The 21,713-nt window shown below is 47.6% G+C and overlaps 1 protein-coding gene across 1 annotated transcript in view; it reads right to left on the bottom strand.

Moving 5' to 3' along the window:
* Nucleotides 1-13,308: 13,308 nt before the first annotated feature.
* Nucleotides 13,309-21,713, bottom strand: part of IFT81 (intraflagellar transport 81) — a 49,386-nt gene continuing 40,981 nt past the window's right edge. Inside the window, 2 exon segments of the mRNA XM_032229807.1 lie at nt 13,309-14,426; nt 16,258-16,303. Coding sequence (XP_032085698.1) covers nt 14,244-14,426; nt 16,258-16,303 — 229 coding nt within the window. The 3' untranslated portion in view covers nt 13,309-14,243.

Raw genomic sequence — 21,713 nt, 5'->3', positions numbered from 1 at the left:
AATTCTAGGAGTTGAAGTCCTTCTGTGCCACGGTTGAAGGACATGAGTCTATTGTTTTGAACCAACCAATTTACCTCTTTTGTGTCCTTGTTTCAAACACACACAGCTAGAGTAGCAGGCATCAATTTTGGAGTCCTTTCCTGTCTTGTCTCAGAAAGTGCTTGTCACCTGTATGTCAAAAGGAAATCATTTTTGAGACTCCGTCAGAGGAGGCTGTAATTAAGGAAATACTAGAATGCGCAGAAATGGACAAGACCAACACTTATTGTTAAGGATAAAGAAGAAAAGGAATATTTCCTTACGTGGGATGTATTTTATCAATGGTGAGACAATAGAAACCGAAGTTAGGAAAGAGGAGATATAAAAAGAGGAGATGTTAACATGGGGAAAATTTGACGATGAAGATGATGTATTATCGCAATTATATGAATGCATAGTTATATTATTAACATCACTGTGTTGAATAGAATAACAAATATGTGGATTATGCAGGAAATTATAACAGGGTGTGTGGGAATGCCATCCCGAACATACACCAGTTCAGAGTTGAAAAGAGACAACCACGATAACAGAAAAGGAAAGGAAGAGAGGAGAGGAGAAGAGAGGGAAGGGGAGAGAAGGAAGAACGAGGAAAGGAGAGGAAGGAGGGAAGGGATAGAAAGAGAAGGAGAGAGGGCAGGAGGAGGAAGAGAGGAGTAGGGGAGAGGCAAGGGAAGAAGGAAAGGGGAAGGAGAGGAAGGAGGGAAGGGATAGAAAGAGAAGGAGAGAGGGCAGGAGGAGGAGGAAGAGAGGAGTAGGGGAGAGGCAAGGGAAGAAGAAAAGGGGAAGGAGAGGAAGGAGGGAAGGGATAGAAAGAGAAGGCGAGAGGGCAGGAGGAGGAGGAGGAGGAAGAGAGGAGTAGGGGAGAGAGAAGGGAAGAAGGGAAGGGGAAGGAGGGAAGGGATAGAAAGAGAAGGAGAGAGGGCAGGAGAGGGAAGAGGAAGAGAGGAGTAGGGGAGAGGCAAGGGAAGAAGGAAAGGGGAAGGAGAGGAAGGAGGGAAGGGATAGAAAGAGAAGGAGAGAGGGCAGGAGGAGGAGGAAGAGAGGAGTAGGGGAGAGGCAAGGGAAGAAGGGAAGGGAAAGGAGAGGAGGAAGGAAGAGAGAAGGGAGAAAAGAAGGAAAAATAGGGTGATTACAATACAAAATAAATATACTGGATGGTAAGCAAAGCAACCCAGAATGTATATTTTAGCCCTTTATATGGGAAAAAATAAATATGCAAAAGTCATAAAGATAAACAAGAACAATAACTCTGTGAATGTATACCTGGATCTATATATGAGAGAATAGAAATAAAAACTTATTTAAGTTGGATGGTGACCGTTCAAATAACTGTTACCAGAGCGCACACACTGTTTGATGGAAATGGAAAGTAATATAAATAAAACAAATAAAACATAAGAGGGGGGGGGGGGGAGGAAATAATTTTGTATGCCATGCAGTAGGGCCCAATAAACTGAGCGCCTGGAATACTGGGCCATTATTAGCCCAGGAACTGCACACAGAAACATACCCCCCCCCCCCACCACCACCACCAGCTAAGTAAAATCCGAAACCTTCCCAAAATAGCCACCAAGCACATTTTGCAAGGGAACCCAGCGAAGAGTCCGTATCTCTGGGAATGTTCCCTTAGCTTTGCCCCCAAATCCCCTCTTAACGGAAAACACGGTTTGTTTTTTTCGCTTGTCTTTTTTGTTTTAATTGGGGACTTTGATCTAAATGATTGGGACAAATGTGGCGGGCTCTTCCCCTCCACCTCCCCTCCCCTTTCCCGGTCCTTGGGAGGGCACTGGGGGATTGCAGAAGAGATGAGAACCGAACAGGGAAACATCCAAAAGGACCTTAAAAGGCAAGTGGAGCAAATTGCAGGCAACCGGATTATCTGGGAAGAGAAAAGGACAATTTTAGGACCGGTGAGAGGATACGAAACGTCTTTGCAATGGGAAGGGAGAAATCTGGCCAACTTTGGTTGCCGAAAGATTGGCTGATTTTTTTTTTGGCAACAGCCAAGTGTTCATCCTTGGCTTTGCAACCCCGAGGAGACGCATTGTTGGGGCATAAACCTTGATGGTTACAGGGGGAAGGGGGGGCATGCTTGCTAGTAAACAAGGGCAGGATTTCGTTGCCACCACATCCTTCTGCTTTGGATCACGGCCAACTCTTCAGGTGACAGGAGACTTCGGGGCTTGACAGATTCACGTCCCACCTGTTCAGAACATCCTCGCAATGCCCAGGTTATGTTCCCAGACCGCTTGAAATCTCTTTGGATGGAGGTTTCCGTCCGCTAAACCTCCAAGAGGATTCTGGCTTCGCAGCAATACATTTTGGAGAGGCTATCCGTGTTAATCTAAAGCAGGGGTGTCCAGCTTTGGTAACTTTAAGACTTGTGGACTTCAATTCCCAGAATTCCCTATCCAGAATAGTGGACTTCAATTCCCAGAATTCCCCAGCCAGAATAGTGGAGTTCAACTCCCACAATTCCCCAGCCAGAATGGTGGACTCCAATTCCCAGAATTCCCCAGCCAGAATGGTGGAGTTCAACTCCCAGAATTCCCCAGCCAGAATGGTGGACTTCCAACTCCCAGAATTCCCCAGCCAGAATGGTGGACTTCAATTCCCACAATTCCCCAGCCAGAATGGTGGAGTTCAACTCCCACAATTCCCCAGCCAGAATGGTGGACTTCAATTCCCAGAATTCCCCAGCCAGAATGGTGGAGTTCAACTCCCAGAATTCCCCAGCCAGAATGGTGGACTTCAATTCCCACAATTCCCCAGCCAGAATAGTGGAGTTCAACTCCCACAATTCCCCAGCCAGAATGGTGGACTTCAATTCCCAGAATTCCCCAGCCAGAATGGTGGAGTTCAACTCCCAGAATTCCCCAGCCAGAATGGTGGACTTCCAACTCCCAGAATTCCCCAGCCAGAATGGTGGACTTCAATTCCCACAATTCCCCAGCCAGAATGGTGGAGTTCAACTCCCACAATTCCCCAGCCAGAATGGTGGACTCCAATTCCCAGAATTCCCCAGCCAGAATGGTGGACTTCCAACTCCCACAATTCCCCAGCCAGAATGGTGGACTTCAATTCCCACAATTCCCCAGCCAGAATGGTGGAGTTCAACTCCCACAATTCCCCAGCCAGAATGGTGGAGTTCAATTCCCAGAATTCCCCAGCCAGAATGGTGGACTTCCAACTCCCAGAATTCGCCAACAAGGCATGCTTGGCTGGCTGGCTGGCGAATTCTGGGAGTTGAAGTCCAAAACTCTTAAGGGTGCCAAGGTTGGAGACCCCTGACCTGGAGGCATCCTTAATTTTATGACCTTGTGTCTTAAGGCGGGGTAAGTCCTGCCCAAAACAGGGGTATCTGGAATTTGGAGGGTCCCATACTTAACCTAAAGGTAAAGGTAACAGAGACGTGGTGGCTCAGGGGCTAAGACGCTGAGCTTGTCGATCAGAAAGGTCGGCAGTTCAAATCCCTAGAGCCACGTAACAGAGTAAGCTCCCATGACTTGTCCCAGCTTCTGCCAACTTAGCAGTTCAAAAGCATGTAAAAATGCAAGTAGACAAATAGGAACCACCTTTGGTGGGAAGGGAACGGCGTTCTGTGCACCTTCGGTGTTGTGTCATGCCGGCCACATGACCACGGAGACGTCTTCGGACAGCGCTGGCTCTTCGGCTTTGAACCAGAGATGAGCACCACCCTCTAGAGTCGGGAACGACTAGCACATTTAAAGGGGAACATTTACCTTATACCAGTGGTGGGTTTCAAAAATTTTTCGAACCTACTCTGTGGGTGTGGCCTCCTTTGTGGGTGTGGCTTGCCACCCATGTGACCTGGTGGGAGTGGCTTGCCGGCCATGTGTTCTCTCTCTCTCTCTCCCCCCTTCCTTTTGTCTCTCTGTCCCTTTTTCCTTTTTTTCTTTCATCTCTCTCTCACTTTTCTTTTCTTTTTTCTTTCTTTCTTCCTTTCTTTCTCTTTCTCTCTCTGTGTGAGTCTGTCTGTCTGTCTGTCTCTCTGTGTGTGTGTGTGTGTCAGTGGTGGGTTTCAAAAATTTTTGGAACCTCTTCTGTAGGTGTGGCCTACTTTCCGGGTCCACTGGTGGAAACTCTTCTAACCAGTTCGGTAGATTTGACGAACCGGTTCTACCGAACCGGTGCGAACCGGTGCGAACCGGTGCGAACCGGTAGGAACCCACCTCTGTCTTATACTTAACCTAGTTGCAGAGGGCAGAAGTGTGCCCGGACCTGTTTTTTTATCCCTACCAACATTTGTTGTGTGTGTCCCGTCCCCCCCAGCCCCCCGGAGGAGGGGTGGGTGGGCTGTTCCTGCCCATCTCGTCTGACGAAGAGAGTGTTACGGGAAGGAAAGGCACGGAATACATTTTTGTTTGTGCCTCCGTGGATGGAGAAAATGTGTGGGTGCCATTCAACAGGCAGATTGCCGCAAAGGCGCCTTCTGTTTCTCGGGGGAAACGTTTGGCAGCGTTCAACTTCTGGGGTTTGCCTCCGAGGTAGAAAGCCGGTTGAAAGAAGGAGGCATCTCGGCTCCCGAGCAATTAAATCGTCCTCTTTCGTGGCACGACAACGCTACACACGGCGGGGAAGGGAGGGGTGACTCATTCTCTGCTGGAAGCTTTGCCCAGATTCTGAAAGGCTCATGCTTTTAAGGGCTGAAATCCACTAGCATTGTAAGGCAAGGTTTTTTTTTTTTAAATTGAATTAAGAAAGCCCGAGGATGCCAAACTGGGTCTCCAACCATATTGTGTCGTGTTTTCCTTCTCTGGCAGGGTGTGTGTGTGTGTGTGTGCATGTTCTGAGCTAAAAGTTGGACGTGATTATTTGCTGTCTGAATCTCTCCGGAACGGAAGAGAACAGGCTGTCATCGCAGACGTCCAGGTGAGGAGGAGGAGGTATTAGTCCTTCCTCTTGTAGCCGAAGCATCAGTGCTGGAGAGCACAACTGTAGACTCCTTCAAGGGCCCTTGAAGGTCTTCCAGTCCAACCCCCTGCCCAAAACAGGAGTCCTTATACCAGGGGTCTCCAAACATGGCAGCTTTAAGACTTGTGGACTTCAACTTCGTTGTAAATGCTAGAGGTTTGTCTGAAGTGGTGTAGGGTTTCCTGCCCAAGCAGGGGGTTGGACTAGAAGACCTCCAAGGACCCTTCCAACTCTGCTATTCTATTCTCTTCTATTCTAACTCCCAGAATTCCCCAGCCAGCACGTCTTAAAGTTGCAAAGCTTAGAGACCCCAACCTTATACTATCCCAGACAAATAGCAACCCAATTTTTTTCTTGAAAACCTCTACTCTATTCTCCTTCCTTCGTTCCTTATTCTGTTCTATTCTATTCTTCTCTTATTCTATTCTATTATTCTAATCTGAATTCTATTCTATTCTGTTCTATTCTAATCTATTCTATTCTACTCTACTCTATTATTCTATTCTGAATTCTATTCTATTCTGTTCTATTCTTCTCTTATTCTGTTCTATTATTCTAATCTGAATTCTATTCTATTCTGTTCTATTCTAATCTATTCTACTCTACTCTATTCTATTCTATTATTATATTCTGAATTCTATTCTATTCTTTTCTATTCTATTCTTCTCTTATTCTATTCTATTATGCTAATCTGAATTCTATTCTATTCTATTCTATTCTGTTCTATTCTAATTCTACTCTACTCTATTCTATTATTCTATTCTGAACTATTCTGTTCTATTCTTCTCTTATTCTATTCTATTATTCTAATCTGAATTCTATTCTATTCTATTCTGTTCTAATCTATTCTATTCTACCCTACTCTATTATTCTATTCTGAATTCTATTCTATTCTTCTCTTTTTCTATTCTATTATTCTAATCTGAATTCTATTCTATTCTGTTCTATTCTAATCTATTCTACTCTATTCTATTATATTCTGAATTCTATTCTATTATTTTCTATTCTATTCTTCTCTTATTCTATTCTATTATTCTAATCTGAATTCTATTCTATTCTGTTCTATTCTACTCTATTCTATTATTATATTCTGAATTCTATTCTATTGTTCTATTCTATTCTTCTCTTATTCTATTCTCTTATTCTAATCTGAATTCTATTCTATTCTGTTCTAATCTATTCTACTCTATTCTATTCTAAAGAAACAAAACAGCAGCTAAAACAGTATTCCATCCAAACGACATAAGGAACATTTGACCAGGAGCAAAATGCAAGCTATAAAACACTAAAAAAGGGCACCCCGTAGTACTTTGTTGACGGAGGCACATCCTACACACCTCTTACACACAAGAGGAGCCACAGTTTCTCATACCTTGCCTACGTCGATACCCTCTGCTTGTTTTCGTGCACCATTTTTTTTTTATTTTTTCAAGAATATTCTGATTTCCCTCTTGGGCCAGCTGCAAAATCCTAAATTGGAAAAAAGCCATTGCGGCGTGCCAAGGTCACTTGAGCTGTTTCCAAAAATATCTTTAAAAAAAAAAAAAAAATACACAAATACGAAAAGGCAAGAGGGCCACTTTGTCGGACGTTATCTGGACATACAGAGCTTCAATCAAATTCTTCCAGAAGTGTTAGAATAAAAGCCGGCCACTTGTTTTGACGTCCCTGAGTCATCCAGGGAAGGGGAGAGGGAACAGTCGTACGTATTTCTTCTAAAGCTTAGTTGGAGAGAGAGAGAGAAAAACAGAGCCTAAGGCTTGAAGACTGATCAACGATGCCTTCCCGGTTGGGTTCGAATTTAACTGCATTTTGTTCTAATTGAAAAGGATTTCCGGCTGGCTAGTTTTAAGGGGTTGTTTTGATGTAGAGGGACACGGTGGCTCAGGGGCTAAGATGCTCAGCTTGACGATCAGAAAGGTCGGCAGTTCGGGGGTTCGAATCCCCAGCGCCGCGTAACGGAGTGAGCTCCCGTGACTTGTCCCAGCTTCTGCCAACCTAGCAGTTCGAAAGCAGGTAAAAAAATGCAAGTAGAAAAATAGGAACCACCTTTGGTGGGAAAGGAACAGCGTTCCATGCACTTTCGGCGTTGAGTCATGCCAGCCACATGACCACGGAGACGTCTTCGGACAGCGCTGGCTCTTCGGCTTTGAAACGGAGATGAGCACCGCCCCCTAGAGTCGGGAATGACTAGCACATAGGTGCAAGGGGAATCTTTACCTTTACCTTTTTTTTACAAGTTCAAAAGTTTTATTTCTTTCAAGACAAACATTTCATCATTCCTCAATCAGTAAGACATCCTTTACCTTTGATGTAGAAGAAACCACCAGAAGAAACCGGGAAAGGATTCCCTCCCCTCCGGAAAAAACAAAACCTGAGCCGTGGATTGTTTTTTCCTCCTGATATTTTCATCCCAATGTTTTGATTTTTCTAACCCTGCATTTCTCGTCATCTATTTTGCAGTTAAGTTGAAGAAACAAGGGGATATATAGCGCCTGCTTAATAGTTGGGGGTACCAAGCATCGGTTTCCTGACTTGAGTAATTCTTTTCTTTCGTGATCGTAATTCTTTTTCATTTGCCGTTGCCAAGAATTGTCCAAAAACAGTCTTTTTTTTTTTTTTTAAAATGTTTATTTCCATTTCATTCCATACAATCACATGTATACTGTGCATAACCGGGGCATATAACATTGAATAATAAACACAGCCCTCCCTTTTATAGACAATACCCCCCAAAATACAAACCCAATATACCACCTTGACCCACCATACACCCTCTTTCACCCCCCTCCAACTTTCGTTCTTCCTTCCAACATTCCCCTCTACTTCCTACTTCCCCTCCCCCTCTATCACTCCTCTCTCCCAATACATTCCCTCCCTTCCTTCTCCTCCTACCTCCAATCCTCTCTCCCACCCTCTCTACCCCTCTTTCTTCTATCCCTCTACTCCTCCCTTCGGTGTATTTCTATTGTCTATCAATATGTTCAGCTTGTCCTATTTTTACACTAACATTAAAGAGCCACAGTATACGAGTGCAATCATATCTAACACATATTATGTTTCCCCCCTCCCCACTCCCCCTAAAACCCCACCTCCCTTCCCTCCCCCCGACTTCCCAGAGCCCGTACACGGTATAGCTGTCCAAAAACAGTCTTTTATTGCTGAGAAAATATAACTGCAGCGGGACAAAGTGAGTCTCGTTCGTTCGGCCAATTTGCAGAATTAAGATTTTCGGTTGCCAAATTTCTTCAGGGTATTCCTTACAATTGGTGTGTGTGTGGGGGAACTGGTGACTTGGAAAGTCTGATCTTTTGCTAAGCCATCTTAACTGCTAAGCCATCTCTGATCAATACAATTTCACAGTCCATTTGTGAAAAAGGTTTGGCTCGTGTCTGTCTTCTTTTTTTTCCTTTTTCATTCCTGTATGTTGCGCTGATCTCGAACACGATCGAGAAACACGGTATTAAAAAGATGTAAAAACCTCGGAAAGTTTGAGTTTGAGTTTAATAAAATTTGTATGCCGCCCACTCCCATCGGGACTCTGGGCGGCTCACAGCAAGACAAAGAAACATTTAAAATGTAAGAATAGAAAATACAATTAAAATTCCACATCATCCATTCCATCTAAGCGGGGCTGGACATTAATCAACAGCCCGAGGCGTGCCGGAACAGCCAGGTCTTGACGGCTTTACGGAAGGCCGGGAGATTAAGATTTAATTTATTTGTATGCCGCCCTTCTCCGGGAGGGACTCAGAGCGGCGAACAACTCAAAAGGGGAAAGGGGATACAAACACAACACATATAATTAAAATACACAAGAGTCATACAGCCATACAAGTCGAGAGGGGAGGGGAACTCATCAACCCCAGGCCTGCCGGCACAGCCAGGTTTTGACGGCTTTACGGAAGGCCGGGAGAGTGGGAAGGGTCCGGATCTCTACGGGTAGATCGTTCCGCAGGGCCGGTGCAGCTACAGAGAAGGCCCTCCCCCGGGGGGCCGCCGGCCGGCATTGTCCGGTCGACGGCACCCAGAGGAGGCCCAACCTGTGCGATCTTATTGGTCGTTGGGAGGTGAATGGCAGGAGGCGGTCTCTCAGGTAGCCAGGTCTTAAACCATGTAGGGCTTTAAAAGTAACGACTAGCACCTTGAAGCGCGTCCGGAGACCAATGGGGAGCCAGTGCAGCTCGCGGAGGATAGGTGTAACATGGGTGTATCTAGATATACACCCCATATCGCTCGCGCGGCTGCATTCTGGACCAACTGTAGAAGAGTTGGCACACTGAAGAGCCGAGGTGGCGCAGTGGTTAAATGCAGCACTGCAGGCTACTTCAGCTGACTGCAGTTCTGCAGTTCGGCTGTTCAAATCTCACCGGCTCAGGGTTGACTCAGCCTTCCATCCTTCCGAGGTGGGTAAAATGAGGACCCGGATTGTTGTTGGGGGCAATATGCTGACTCTGTAAACCGCTTAGAGAGGGCTGAAAGCGCTATGAAGCGGTAGATAAGTCTAACTGCTATTGCTATTGCTAACTGTAGTCTTCGAACACTCTTCAGGGGCAGCCCCATGTAGAGCGGAAAGAGTGCAGAGTAGAGCAACAAAGATGATGAGGGGCCTGGAGGTTAAAATAGATGAAGAACGGTGGTGGGAATTGGGTGAAGAGAAGGACTAGGAGTGGCATGATAGCAGCGTTCCAATATTGGAGGGGCTGTCACAAGGAAGAGGCGGGGGGGGGGTCAACCTGGCCTCCAAAGCACCTGAAGGCAGGACAAGAAGCGAAGGGTGGAAACTAGAAGAACCATCCTGGAGTTAAGGAGGAACTTCCTAACGGTGAGGACAATTAACCAGTAGAACATCTTCCCTGCAGAAATTGTGGGTGCTGCTCCATTAGTGGAAGTTTTTAACAAGTGATTGGATAGCTATTTGTCTGGAATGATATAAGATCTCCTGCTTGAGCAGGGGGTTGGACTAGAAGACCTCCAGGGTCCCTTCCAGCTCTGTGATTCTGAAATGGTATAGAGTCTCCTGCTTGAGCAGGGGGTTGGACTAGAAGACCTCCAAGGTCCCTTCCAGCTCTGTGATTCTGAAATGGCACAGGGTCTCCTGCTTGAGCAGGGGGTTGGACTAGAAGACCTCCAAGGTCCCTTCCAGCTCTGTGATTCTGAAATGGCACAGGGTCTCCTGCTTGAGCAGGGGGTTGGACTAGAAGACCTCCAAGGTCCCTTCCAGCTCTGTGATTCTGAACTGGTATAGGGTCTTCTGCTTGAGCAGGGGGTTGGACTAGAAGACCTCCAAGGTCCCTTCCAGCTCTGTGATTCTGAAATGGCATAGGGCCTCCTGCTTGAGCAGGGGGTTGGACTAGAAGACCTCCAAGGTCCCTTCCAGCTCTATTATTCTCTCAGACCCCCTGTTCATTCTAGGTAATGGAAGAGATGCCCCTTGAAGCTGCCAACGAATTCATCAATCCCACCCCTTAGAAATTTTACCCCAAGAGAAAAGATGATTCGAGGAGGCCTGTTTGATCCACTCCGTCCTTTACCACGCTGGCGTTTGGATGCTGGAGTTGCCAGACTTCCTCCAAAGGCTCCTTCCTCCCAAGGGGCCCAGAAGCAAATTAAGATGCGAGGGAGACGGAGTGATTGTCGAGTGTCATTTTTTTCTCCGGAGCTAAAGATAGACGCTTTATCTGTTTCTCCAGAATTCTCCGCTTCCCATCGGGGAAGGAGGGGGGCGGGGGGGAGAGTAATTATAATTTTCTGCTTCAGCTCAGATGAGAAAGTAATTTTGGATGCTGATGAAGTGCGTAGTCGGCTCACCCCTCGGAAGGGCAGCGGGGATGACGCAGGACTTCAAACGGGCTTGCAAAAAAAGGAATTGGGGGGGGGGGGAGACAGGCTTTGCCGGATGGTGGCTGCAAGTGATCCTTATTGCCGTTGCAAAAAAGCGCCTGAATTCCATTAGACAGAATAGCAGAGTTGGAAGGGACCTTGGAGGTCTTCTAGTCCGACCCCCTGCGTAAGCCGGAGACCTTATCCGATTTCAGGCCAATGGCTGTCCAATCTCTTCTTAAAAACTTCCCGTGTTCACACTTTTGGGAGGAAACTTCTGAATTGGTCTCCCTGCCAGGAAATTTCTCCTTAGTTTTCGGTTGGTTTTCTCCTTAGTTAAAGGTAAAAGGGAAAGGTTCCTCCCTCGCACATCTGTGCTAGTCGTTCCTGACTCTAGGGGGCAGTGCTCATCTCCGTTTCAAAGCTGAACAGCCAGCGCTGTCCGAAGATGTCTCTGTGGTCATGTGGCCGGCATGACTCAACACCGAAGGCGCACGGAACGCTCTTCCCTTCCCACCAAAGGTGGTTCCTGTTTTTCTACTTGCATTGTTTTACCTGCTTTCAAACTGCTAGGTTGGCAGAAGCTGGGACGAGTAACGGGAGCTCACTCCATTACGCGGTGCTAGGGATTCGAACCAACCTTTCTGATCAACAAGTTCAGCATATTAGCCCCTGAGCCACCGCTTAGCCCTTTCCCTCCTTAATTAACTTCCATCAAAATAACAAGAGTTTGAAGGGACCTTGGAGGTCTTCTAGTCCAACCCCCTGCTCCGGCAGGCACAGAGTCTTAAAAGAGCAAACGATGCTTGTTTGAATTAGCAATAGCAATAGCAGTTAGACTTATATACCGCTTCATAGGGCTTTCAGCCCTCTCTAAGCGGTTTACAGAGTCAGCATATTGCCCCCAACAACAATCCGGGTCCTCATTTTACCCACCTCGGAAGGATGGAAGGCTGAGTCAACCCTGAGCCAGTGAGATTTGAACCGCCGAACTGCAGATAACAGTCAGCTGAAGTGGCTGCAGTACAGCACTCTAACCACTGCGCCACCTCAGCTCTTGCTCAATCTCACCTATTTCTTTCCTTCCTTCCTTCCTTCCATCCATCCATCCATCCATCCGGGAGGACTGTTGGGAAGATCAAAATAAGATATGAAACTGGGAAATAAGAAGACTACATAGCATGACAGGGCTATTCAAATTCGTGGAGTCTAAATTTTGGCCTTTCGACATGGGAGGTCTTTCAGGATAATTATTTCAACCGTGAATTTTTTTGCACCAACAGAGAAGGAGAGAAAAAAAATCCTCTCGCCAACGGTCCATCCCTAAGATAAAACCCAAGAAGGGAGCAATTATGTTTTCAGACCTCATCCTAATCACCGCCCAGAGATTCCCAAAACGCAGATAGTGCAGCCTCGGTTATAGCTGAAATGATTTAGTGGGGAATAAATGTGATTTAGCGTCTCCTGCGGGAGGATTCTGAGATGCCCCTGAACTTTGCAAGCCCCATTCAACTGCCACCGAGGTTTCAACAATTATTCGGGATGTAAATCCAGAGCTACGTTCCACCGAGACCCTTCCCCAATCTATTTATGTTCCCTGCCCGTCTGCCAAAATATGTCTTTCCACACCTTGGGGCCGAGCAGAGCCTTCCTGTCGATCGAATTAGACCAGGTTTAAATTTATCCTCCCGGGGGGGGGCGGGGGGGGGGCTACGAGGCTTTGGCAATCTGCTGACCCCTTCTCAAAAAAAAAAATCAGCGCCTTAACCAATAAGTCACCAACCGGTGGTCCTTAAAGAAGATTTTGGTGGTCCGCCGAAAAACTATTTGCATTTTTTACATTGCACTAAATCAGTTGTCCTCAAACTACGACCCCTGGGACGGATACGTGCAATGAACGCTTGTGTTGCTGCAGAGAGTCTCCCCCCTTCGGGGTCTTTTTGTGAGGGTCGGGGAAGAACTTGGGGTCTGCTTCAGCCTCCTGGTGTGCCAACCAGGAGTTCTCCTCATTCTGCCAACCTCAGAAAGGTCAGCAGTTCGGCGGTTCGAATCCCTAGCGCTGCGTAACGGAGTGAGCTCCCGTGACTCGTCCCAGCTTCTGCCAATCTAGCCGTTCGAAAGCAGGTTAAAAATGTGAGTATAAAAATAGGAACCATTTTGGTGGGAAGGGAAGAGCGTTCTGTGCACCTTCAGCGTTGAGTCATGCTGGCCACACGACCACGGACAGACGTCTTCAGACAGCACTGGCTCTTCGGCTTTGAAAGGGAGATGAGCACCGCCCCCTAGAGTCAGGAACGACTGGCACGTACACGCAATGGGAACCTTTACCTTTTATTTAAGCATAACCTCTTCGTTTTTCTTCCTTCAATGGAAGGAACTAAAAAAAATTGCCAATGCACACGCAGGATTCCTTTGCATTCCTCAGCAAGACCAGTTTTATGAGTTTCAATCAAAAAGTACGTCCGGAGCCAGGATTCAATTCAATGAACCTCCCAGAGACAACGTGGAAAGAGAGAGAGATGCTACAAATAACTTTATTGTCTTTCGAGGCAAAGGACGAACAAGGACCAGCCAGTTTGGAGAGAGAGAGAGAGACAAGCCACGTGGGCCGAAGGCCACCAGGAAGCCAGCGACGACGTAATAACCGCGAGAAGGGAATCTTTCCAAACAAAAAAATTCAACACAAAAACACACATTCGGAAGCGGACTCAATAAAAGCCAAGCGAATGAGAGAAGGCCGAGGAATTTCAGATTCGATGGCTTTGCTTTGGAGTCCAGGAGAATTAAGGAAATTGTGTCTCTTGCGTTTTGGACTTTTAACAGGTGGGACCACCGGGGGGGGGACAACTACGAGGAGAACCAAGGACCTCCTCAGGGTTTACACATCGGTGGGCTACAGGAAGCTGGGTCTGCTACATCCTTCAAGTTTGTGCATTTTTCTCCCGCTTTCCCCAAAAAATATATATGCCAAAGTCCTTCCTCAACTTGGTCGCTGGAATTGTGAAAAAGGAATTTAGGAATTGAGCCAGTGGTGAAAATGATGCTCCTGAGTTGAGGAGGACCTGTGGGAACTCGATCCTGGCTTGGTGTCACGGCATCTACAAACCCCAGATGTCAACGCTGTCCTGATTTCTGTCTCCCTGCTTCTCTGGCGTGACTCTTACGTTTGATCGGAATTGCACCTGTGCCAACGTCTCAATGCTTTAACCCCTCGACTGGTTTTCGGGAAGGCCGGTCCGTCCATCAGCAGAATAAAAGATGTTACCCCCCCCCAAAGGAACAAAGGAAGCCCACCCACCCCAGCCCTATTCTAGTTGAGACAAGGACTTTTTTAGCTGAACTCCACCTCATTTGCCTCAAAACCATCCTCCTAAACCCCGGCCAACATTCACTGGGGCAAGAATGGCTCTGCCGGGATGACCCAGATGTCGGGCACATTGCTTTCACAAGACCAGGCGGTCTTCTCCGTCTTCCTGGATGACCTGGCCCACGGAAGCAGGGTTCTGTTGCTTGAGGAAACATTCCCTTTTGCACTCCATCAGAAGCTGGAGGTCTCGCCACATTTTGACTTGCTTCAGGTTGGGGCCGTGGCTTTCCCGGACAGATTTCTGCTTCTCTCGCAGTTTCTGATATTAAAGGAGAGAGAGGAGAGAGATGAGAGAGAGGGAGTAGAGGGAGAAAGAGAGAGAAAGAGAGGAGAGAGAAAGAGAGAGAGGAGAGAGAGAGAGTGAGAGTGAGAAAGAGAAAGAAAGAGGAGAGTGAGAGAGAGAAAGAGAAAGAGAGAGAGAAAAAAAGAGGAGAGTGTGAGGAGAGAATGAGAAAGAGAGGAGAGGGGAGAGAGTGTGTGTGAGAGAAAGTGGAGTGAGAGAGGAGAAAGAGTAAGAGAAAAAAGAGAAAGTGAGAGAGGAGAGTGAGTGAGGAGAGAGAGAGAGAGAGAGAGAGAGGAGAGTGAGAAAGAGAGGAGAGTGAGTGAGGAGAGAGAAAGAGAGAGAGGAGAGAGTGAGAAAGAGCGAGGAGAGAGAGAAAGAGAGGAGAGTTAGAAAGAGAGAGTGTGAGAGAGAGTGAGAAAGAGAGAGTGAGAGAAAGAAAGAAAGAGGAGAGTGAGTGAGGAGAGAATGAGAAAGAGGAGAGAGGGGAGAGTGTGTGTGAGAGAGAAAGTGGAGTGAGAGAGGAGAAAGAGTGAGAGAAAAAAGAGAGAAAGAGAGAGGAGAGTGAGTGAGCAGAGTGAGAGAAAGAAAAAGAGAGAGAGGAGAGAGTGAGAAAGAGAGAGGAGAGAGAAAGAGAGGGGGAGAGAGAGATGCTGTTTAGGGAGGGGTCCTGATAATAATCTCTTTTAACGACCCTAGAATCCCTTGTGGGGTGGAGTCTGGACAACTGAATGGAGCTGCGTGTTTACTGGCCAGATGCCTTTCCTGTTGCCAGAGTGGAGTTTTGTTCCGCAGATAAATTCTCATTGTGCCAAGAGAGAGAAATATCTGCCTCTACCTGGGATCGAACTGACAGCCTCCTTATTGTGAGGTGAGAGCTCCGCCTCTAGGCCAGCGCACCACTCGGGGAGGGGTCCTGATCCGTGGGTTTATTTACTTACCGTCCCCATGTGCCTCCATTCAGAAATCTTCGGCAGCTAACTACGTTGCTTCAAAATGGAATGAAATACTCCTTTCAACCCCAGAGCCAAAACAGAGTTTAAAAGCTATGTAAGCCCTTCCAAATAATCTTCATTCCTTTATTCTTTTGGGCTTTCCTTTCGTTTATCTTTTTTTTTTAAAAAAAAAACTGTTTAAACACCAGAAAAAGTTTAGATAATATCTCGGCTGAAGACCGCACAGCGGATTAATATCATGTTTTGGAAATTCGAGACCGTCTTAAAACTTTTTCTTAGAACAACTTTTCTCCTCGGGAAGAGCAACACGGAGGTGAACCGTTTGTAAGAACATCCAAAAGACCCTTGATTGGAAAAACAAACTCTTTCTGCACGCGGCTCCAAAGCCAACTGCCAAGGAAACGGGGATAGGAAATGGATTGCGGGTCCTTTTTGTAAAAATAGGACAGCGCGGCCACTAAATACCGTGTTTCTCTGCGGCCAACTGCTGTGTGTGCCACGGTATCTGGCAAAACAGAGTCTTCTCTCTGAGGTTTTGTGCTGAAGAGGCCTTGTGGCAAGTGATGGTCCATTGGCTCAGGCCACATCTGTAGGAAGCTGACTTTGCAACTGTTTGCATGGTTTATTTCCAGAAGGCGACTTCCCTGAGTCTAAATCCGAACGGTTTTTAGGAGAAGGGCCTACGAGGCATTTGTATAAACTGGGGGGGGGGGGGGGGGTCCAATGTGGCTCACGTGAAGACTCCAACTCCCGGGGAGGCTGGCTGGGGGATTCTGGGAGTTGAAGTCCACATGGGTCAAGTTTGGACGGCCTTGGTCCAAAAGAGAAACCAATCGTGTTTATCCCACTCCTACCTTGCCGAGGTTTTCTTGTTCGGCGATCATCTTGGAATACTGATCCCTATGGAAAACAAGCAGTTTAAGAAGAAGCGTTAGATCGGAATTTTAAAATGCTGGAAGCACTTTGGACGTATTGTTTGACAAGAGCTCCTTAAGGGAGGTTATGTTCTGACTGGGGTTTCCCGAGAGCCTGAAGCCAATTCCTGGTCCTGACAAAAAACCCTTTCATTAATTGACTGTGAATTCTGCTCATTCACATCCAGCAAAGTTTTTCAAGGGAGGATTTACGGTCACAGACCTTATCTGGCTTGGAGAGCTGCCAGGCCGATATCTGCAGAACTTGGCAAGGAGGCTCAGAGAGTCCCGAACCAATGAAGCGAACTAATGGTCTCCTGCAAACTCCCCTCCCCTTTCGCTCCTCTTTTATTCCCTCTGGGAGGGGCCATTCACCATCCACTTGTGGCCTTACTCCCAAATCGACCCCTGTTCTTTAGCTCTTCCCTTCGTCCGGCAACTCTTGCAGGAGGCCGTCGCAGATGAAAACGGAGCTCGAGAACCCGTTTGCGCTGGCAGAGTGTGCTCAGCCACCACAGATGCCCCTGACATGAGTGACATCAAGCTGGCCCTGCCCCCCCCTCCCAAGGTCAAACACAACCCCTCATGCAGCCCTCAATTGAATCGAGTTTGTTACCGCTGATGTAGGGGAAGGAGTGGCATAAGCTGAGGGCGGAGTGAAAAGAGGCACTAGCTTAGAATCGCTATGTAGCCGTAAGTTAACAGTTCCCCTTGCATTCCGGAGAACTGCCTAGATCTAACATCTAAGAGGAGCCGAGAAGATTCCGGTGCACAGCCATTAGTAGCAATAAATCGGTTTCGTTGGACCTTCGCCTGTGTGGACCTGATCCTTCGTACCCAACAGAGGAACTTCTTTCTCTCCTTCTACTACCAAGACGCTTAGATCTTCACTCCGTTCTCATTTTCCAGGCTGTCTCCCCCCCTCACCCCCAGACACACAACGGCACTTTCCGATGGGAGAGGAGATATTTGCGTCAGGAACACATTTTCCACTCGGAGGTCAAGGTCTTCTCTCTGCTTCTTTTGGCAAAAGGAGGGTCTTCACCTTCAAGGCCCTCACCTTAGGATCCCTCCAAGGATTCGCAGATCTGTTTGTTTTTTCTGCTTTTTTTCTTTCTTTCTTTCTTTCCTTCTTTTTTTTTAAAAAAGGCCGGCTCCCGAAAGCCAGATTGTTTTCTTTTCTTGGCTATTTAAACGATGCTTGGAAAGAATGCCGCTTAATTTTGAAAAGGGAGCGCTATTTTTAGAGAGCCAAATTAACTTTGCGCATTCCTGACGGCTGACTCCATGGAACGGCGATGGGGAAAGGGATCAGGAGAAGACTTCTGGTTCCCGACTTCGGGGGCCGATGTTTATGGGCTGTCGGAATGCGGCTTCCATTCCAGGGCTTACCGGAGGATTTGGGAGAAAGTCATTTGCTGGGCCGCGCAGGTTGACGGCTTGTCCGAACCATCTGATGAAGAGAAGGCGGGTGGTTTGGGTATTTTTTTTGGGGGGGGGTGGCTGGCTCACTCGCTCCGCCCTAGTAGCACGGACTTCATTAATGGGGTGGTAAATTCCACAGAAATGCAGGAATGCTACAGCTGAACACGGCAGGTATGTGCAATGTGGAACCCCTCGCTACGGGAGAGTGCTTCTCCCAGTTTCAAATCTGGGGTAGAACTGGGACAGGTGAGTGAGTTGAGGACGCGGTGGCTCAGTGACTAAGGTGCTGAGCTTGTTGATTAGAAAGGTCGGCAGTTCGGCGGTTCGAATCCCTAGCGCCACTTAACGGAGTGAGCTCCCGTGACTGGTCCCAGCTTCTGCCAACCGAGCAGTTTGAAAGCAGGTAAAAAATGCGGTTCCACCACAAAACCGCGGTAGACAAAAGCGCGGTCGACGAAAGCGCGTATGTGACATCATCACAGCGCGACGAAAAAGATCTAAAAATGTAAAAATACAGCGAAAACCTTACCCTAACCCCTCCAAACCTAACCCTAAACCTAACCCTTAACCTAACAAAAAACCTAACCCTAAACCTAACCCTTAACCTAACAAAAAACCTAACGCTAACCCTTAACCTAACGCTAAGCGTAACGCTAACGCTCTAAACCTAACCCTAACCCTTAACCTACCCCTAACCCTAAACCTAACCCTTACCTTTATGTGAATCGGCTTGCTGTAATTTAATTTTTATTTCAATTTTTCGATCTTTTTCGTCGCGCTGTGATGACGTCACATACGCGCTTTCGTCGACCGCGCTTTTGTGGAACGCGGTTTTGACGGGTCACGAAAAATGCAAGTAGAAAAACAGGAACCACCTTTGGTGGGAAGGGAACAGCATTCCGTGCGCCTTCGGTGTTGAATCATGCCAGCCACATGACCACGGAGACATCTTCGGACAGCGCTGGCTCTTCGGCTTTGAAACAAAGATGAGCACTGCCCTCTAGAGTCGGGAACGACTAGCACAGATGTGCGAGGGGAACCTTTACTTTATAGTCATTTCGGATGTCCAGAAACATCCAAACTCTTCCTCCCGAGAACTCCGAACGTTATGCTCAGATACCCCAACAACTTTTTCCTTCCAAAGTCTTCAAAGCAATCGCTCTAAAGCAGCGTTTTGCAATCTGGGCCACTTGAAGATGTGTGGCCTTCAACTCCCAGAATCCCCCAGCCAGCATTAGGGGAATTCTGGGAGTTGAAGTCCACATGTCTTCAAGTGGCCCAGATTGCAAAACGTTGCCGTAAAGCAGTGTTTCTCAACCTTGGCGACTTTAAGCCTTGTGGACTTCAACTCCCAGAATCCCCCAGCCAGCATAGCTGGCTGGTGGATTCTGGGAGTTGAAGTCCACACGTCTTCAAGTAGCCCAGATTGCAAAACGTTGCTGTAAAGTATCCGATACGGCTACAGGCCGAGAGAAATCCTGAAGAAGATGAAACACATAAATCATTAAACTGACCCAGACACAGGAGCTCTTTCCAGGCAGGAAGTTCCCTGCTAATGTCTTTCTGCTCAGTGTTGACCTGTTTCTCCTCCTCACTCAGCTTCCTTTCCTCCCTTCAGACAGATAATAAAACCCACTGCAAATATTTAAGAGATGTAATCTGCTCGTTGTCCCTGGATGCCCTTTCATTCAAGCACCATAAACGGAGAGAGCTCCGATAAGAGAACCCAGGGGAACACAAGGGCTGTTTTGCAGCTTAGGCGGCCACGAGCGCCCCCCACGCAAATCGTACGGGACACGTCCCCATGATGTCATGACGCCAACCCACCGCTGTTCTGACCGAGGCTTCCCGAGAGCCCGAAGCCGACTCCTGGTCCCAACAAAACCCCCTTTGATTAATTGGCTGTGAATTCTGCTCCTTCACATCCAGCAAAGTCTTTCAAAGGAGGATTTACAGTCACAGACCTTATCTGGCTTGGAGAGCTGCCAGGTGGAGATCTCTGCAAAACCTGGCAAGGAGTCTCGGAGAGTCACGAACCAATTAAGGGAACTAATTGTAAACTCCACTCCCCTGTCGCTCCTCTTTTATTTCCTCTGGGAGGGGCCCTTCATCGTCCACCTGTGGCCTTACTCCCAACTCAACCCCTGTTCTTTAGCTGTTCCCTTCGTCTGGCCACTCTGCGCATGTACACACTGGGAACAGGCTCCAGCTGTTCCTCTGCCTCACTGATGTCTGACTCCGAAGGAAGCCGATAACTGTCGGACGGCCCTGGCCCCCTCTCTGCCTCTGACACAGAGCCCTCCTCAGAGCCTTCCCCAGACTCCAGGACTGGCCCAGGCTCCTCCCCAACCCTCCTCACTCTCCGAATCTGCTGCCGGCTCTGCTGTCGGGCCACAACACTCCCAACCTACACTCACACACAACACTTACATGGCAGTGAAAAAAGTGACTTATGAATGCTTTTCACATCATCACTGCAGCCCCCCTGTGGTCACGTGATCAAAACTCAGGCACTCGGTGACTGTCTCGTATTTATGACGGTCGCAGCCTCCTGGGGCTGAGGGATCCCCTTTTGCGACCTTCTGACAAGCCAAGTCCATGGGGAAAGGCGGATTCACTTAAAAGCCGCGTTGCTAACTTAACAACTGCAGCGATTCACTTAACAGCCGTGGGAAGAAAGGTCGTAAAATGGGGCAGAACTCACTCGACAAATGTCTCGCTTCAGCCCGGAAATGTTGGGCTCAATTGGGGTGGTATGTTGAGGAATAGCTGCGTCGCACTCTGCGCGAACTCAGAATGCCCCTTCCATTTTTAACAAGGCTTTGGGAGTCATCCACTCTGCGTTGTCGTTAATATTAGGGCTCACCTCACTCTCAACCAGATGTTCACAGTGGATTTAGCCTTTTTATCTAACTATTAAATCTTTACTCAAATCCTTTGGGCACCTGATGAGAAGGAAGGAAGGACTCCCTGGAGAAGAGCCTCATGCTGGGAACGATGGAGGGCAAAAGAAGAAGAAGGGGACGGCAGAGAAGGAGGTGGCTGGATGGAGTCACCGAAGCAGCCGGCGTGAGCTTCAATGGACTCCAGAGGATGGTGGAAGACCTGGAGGAACGTGGTCCATGGGGTCGCAATGGGTCGGACACAACTTCGTAACTAACAACAACAACATAGAAAAGATGAGATGAGATGAGATGAGATGAGATGAGAGAGATAGATAGATAGATAGATAGATAGATAGAAAGAAAGAAAGAAAAAAGAAAGAAAGAAAGAAAGAAAGAAAGAAAGAAAGAAAGAAAGAAAGAAAGAAAAGATGGACTGCAAGGCCATCCAAGCGGTCAGTCCTAGAGGAGATCCACCCTGGCTGCTCTTTAGAGGGCCAGATCCTGAAGAGGAAACTCAAAGACTTTGGCCACCTGATGAGAAGGAGGAAGGACTCCCTGGAGAAGAGCCTCATGCTGGGAACGATGGAGGGCAAAAGAAGAAGAAGGGAACGGCAGAGAAGGAGGGGGCTGGATGGAGTCACCGAAGCAGCCGGCCTGAGCTTCAATGGACTCCAGAGGATGGGAGAGGACAGGAAGGCCTGGAGGAATGTGGTCCATGGGGGTCGCGATGGGTCGGACACAACTTCGCAACTAACAACAATTATCTATCTATCTAATCTATCTATCTATCTATCTATCTATCTATCTATCTATCTATCTATCTATCTATCTATCTATCATCATCTATCCATCCATCCATCCATCCATCCATCCATCCATCCATCTCAAGTACTTTGGCCACCTAATGAAAAGGAAGGACTCCCAGTTTCCATGGATGGCTGTGAAGGTTGGACCATAAGAGAGGCTGAGCGCCAAAGAATGGAGGCCTTTGAACTCTGGTGCTGAAGAAGAAGACTCCTGCATTGAGTCCCTTGGACTGCAAGGCCATCCAACCGGTCAGTCCTAGAGGAGATCCACCCTGACTGC

This window comes from Thamnophis elegans, chromosome 13 (assembly GCF_009769535.1).
Source record: "Thamnophis elegans isolate rThaEle1 chromosome 13, rThaEle1.pri, whole genome shotgun sequence".
Classification (NCBI taxonomy): Eukaryota; Metazoa; Chordata; class Lepidosauria; order Squamata; family Colubridae; genus Thamnophis; species Thamnophis elegans.
Note: the sequence above shows the minus strand (reverse complement) of the source record. Positions and strands in the feature narration are given on the sequence as shown.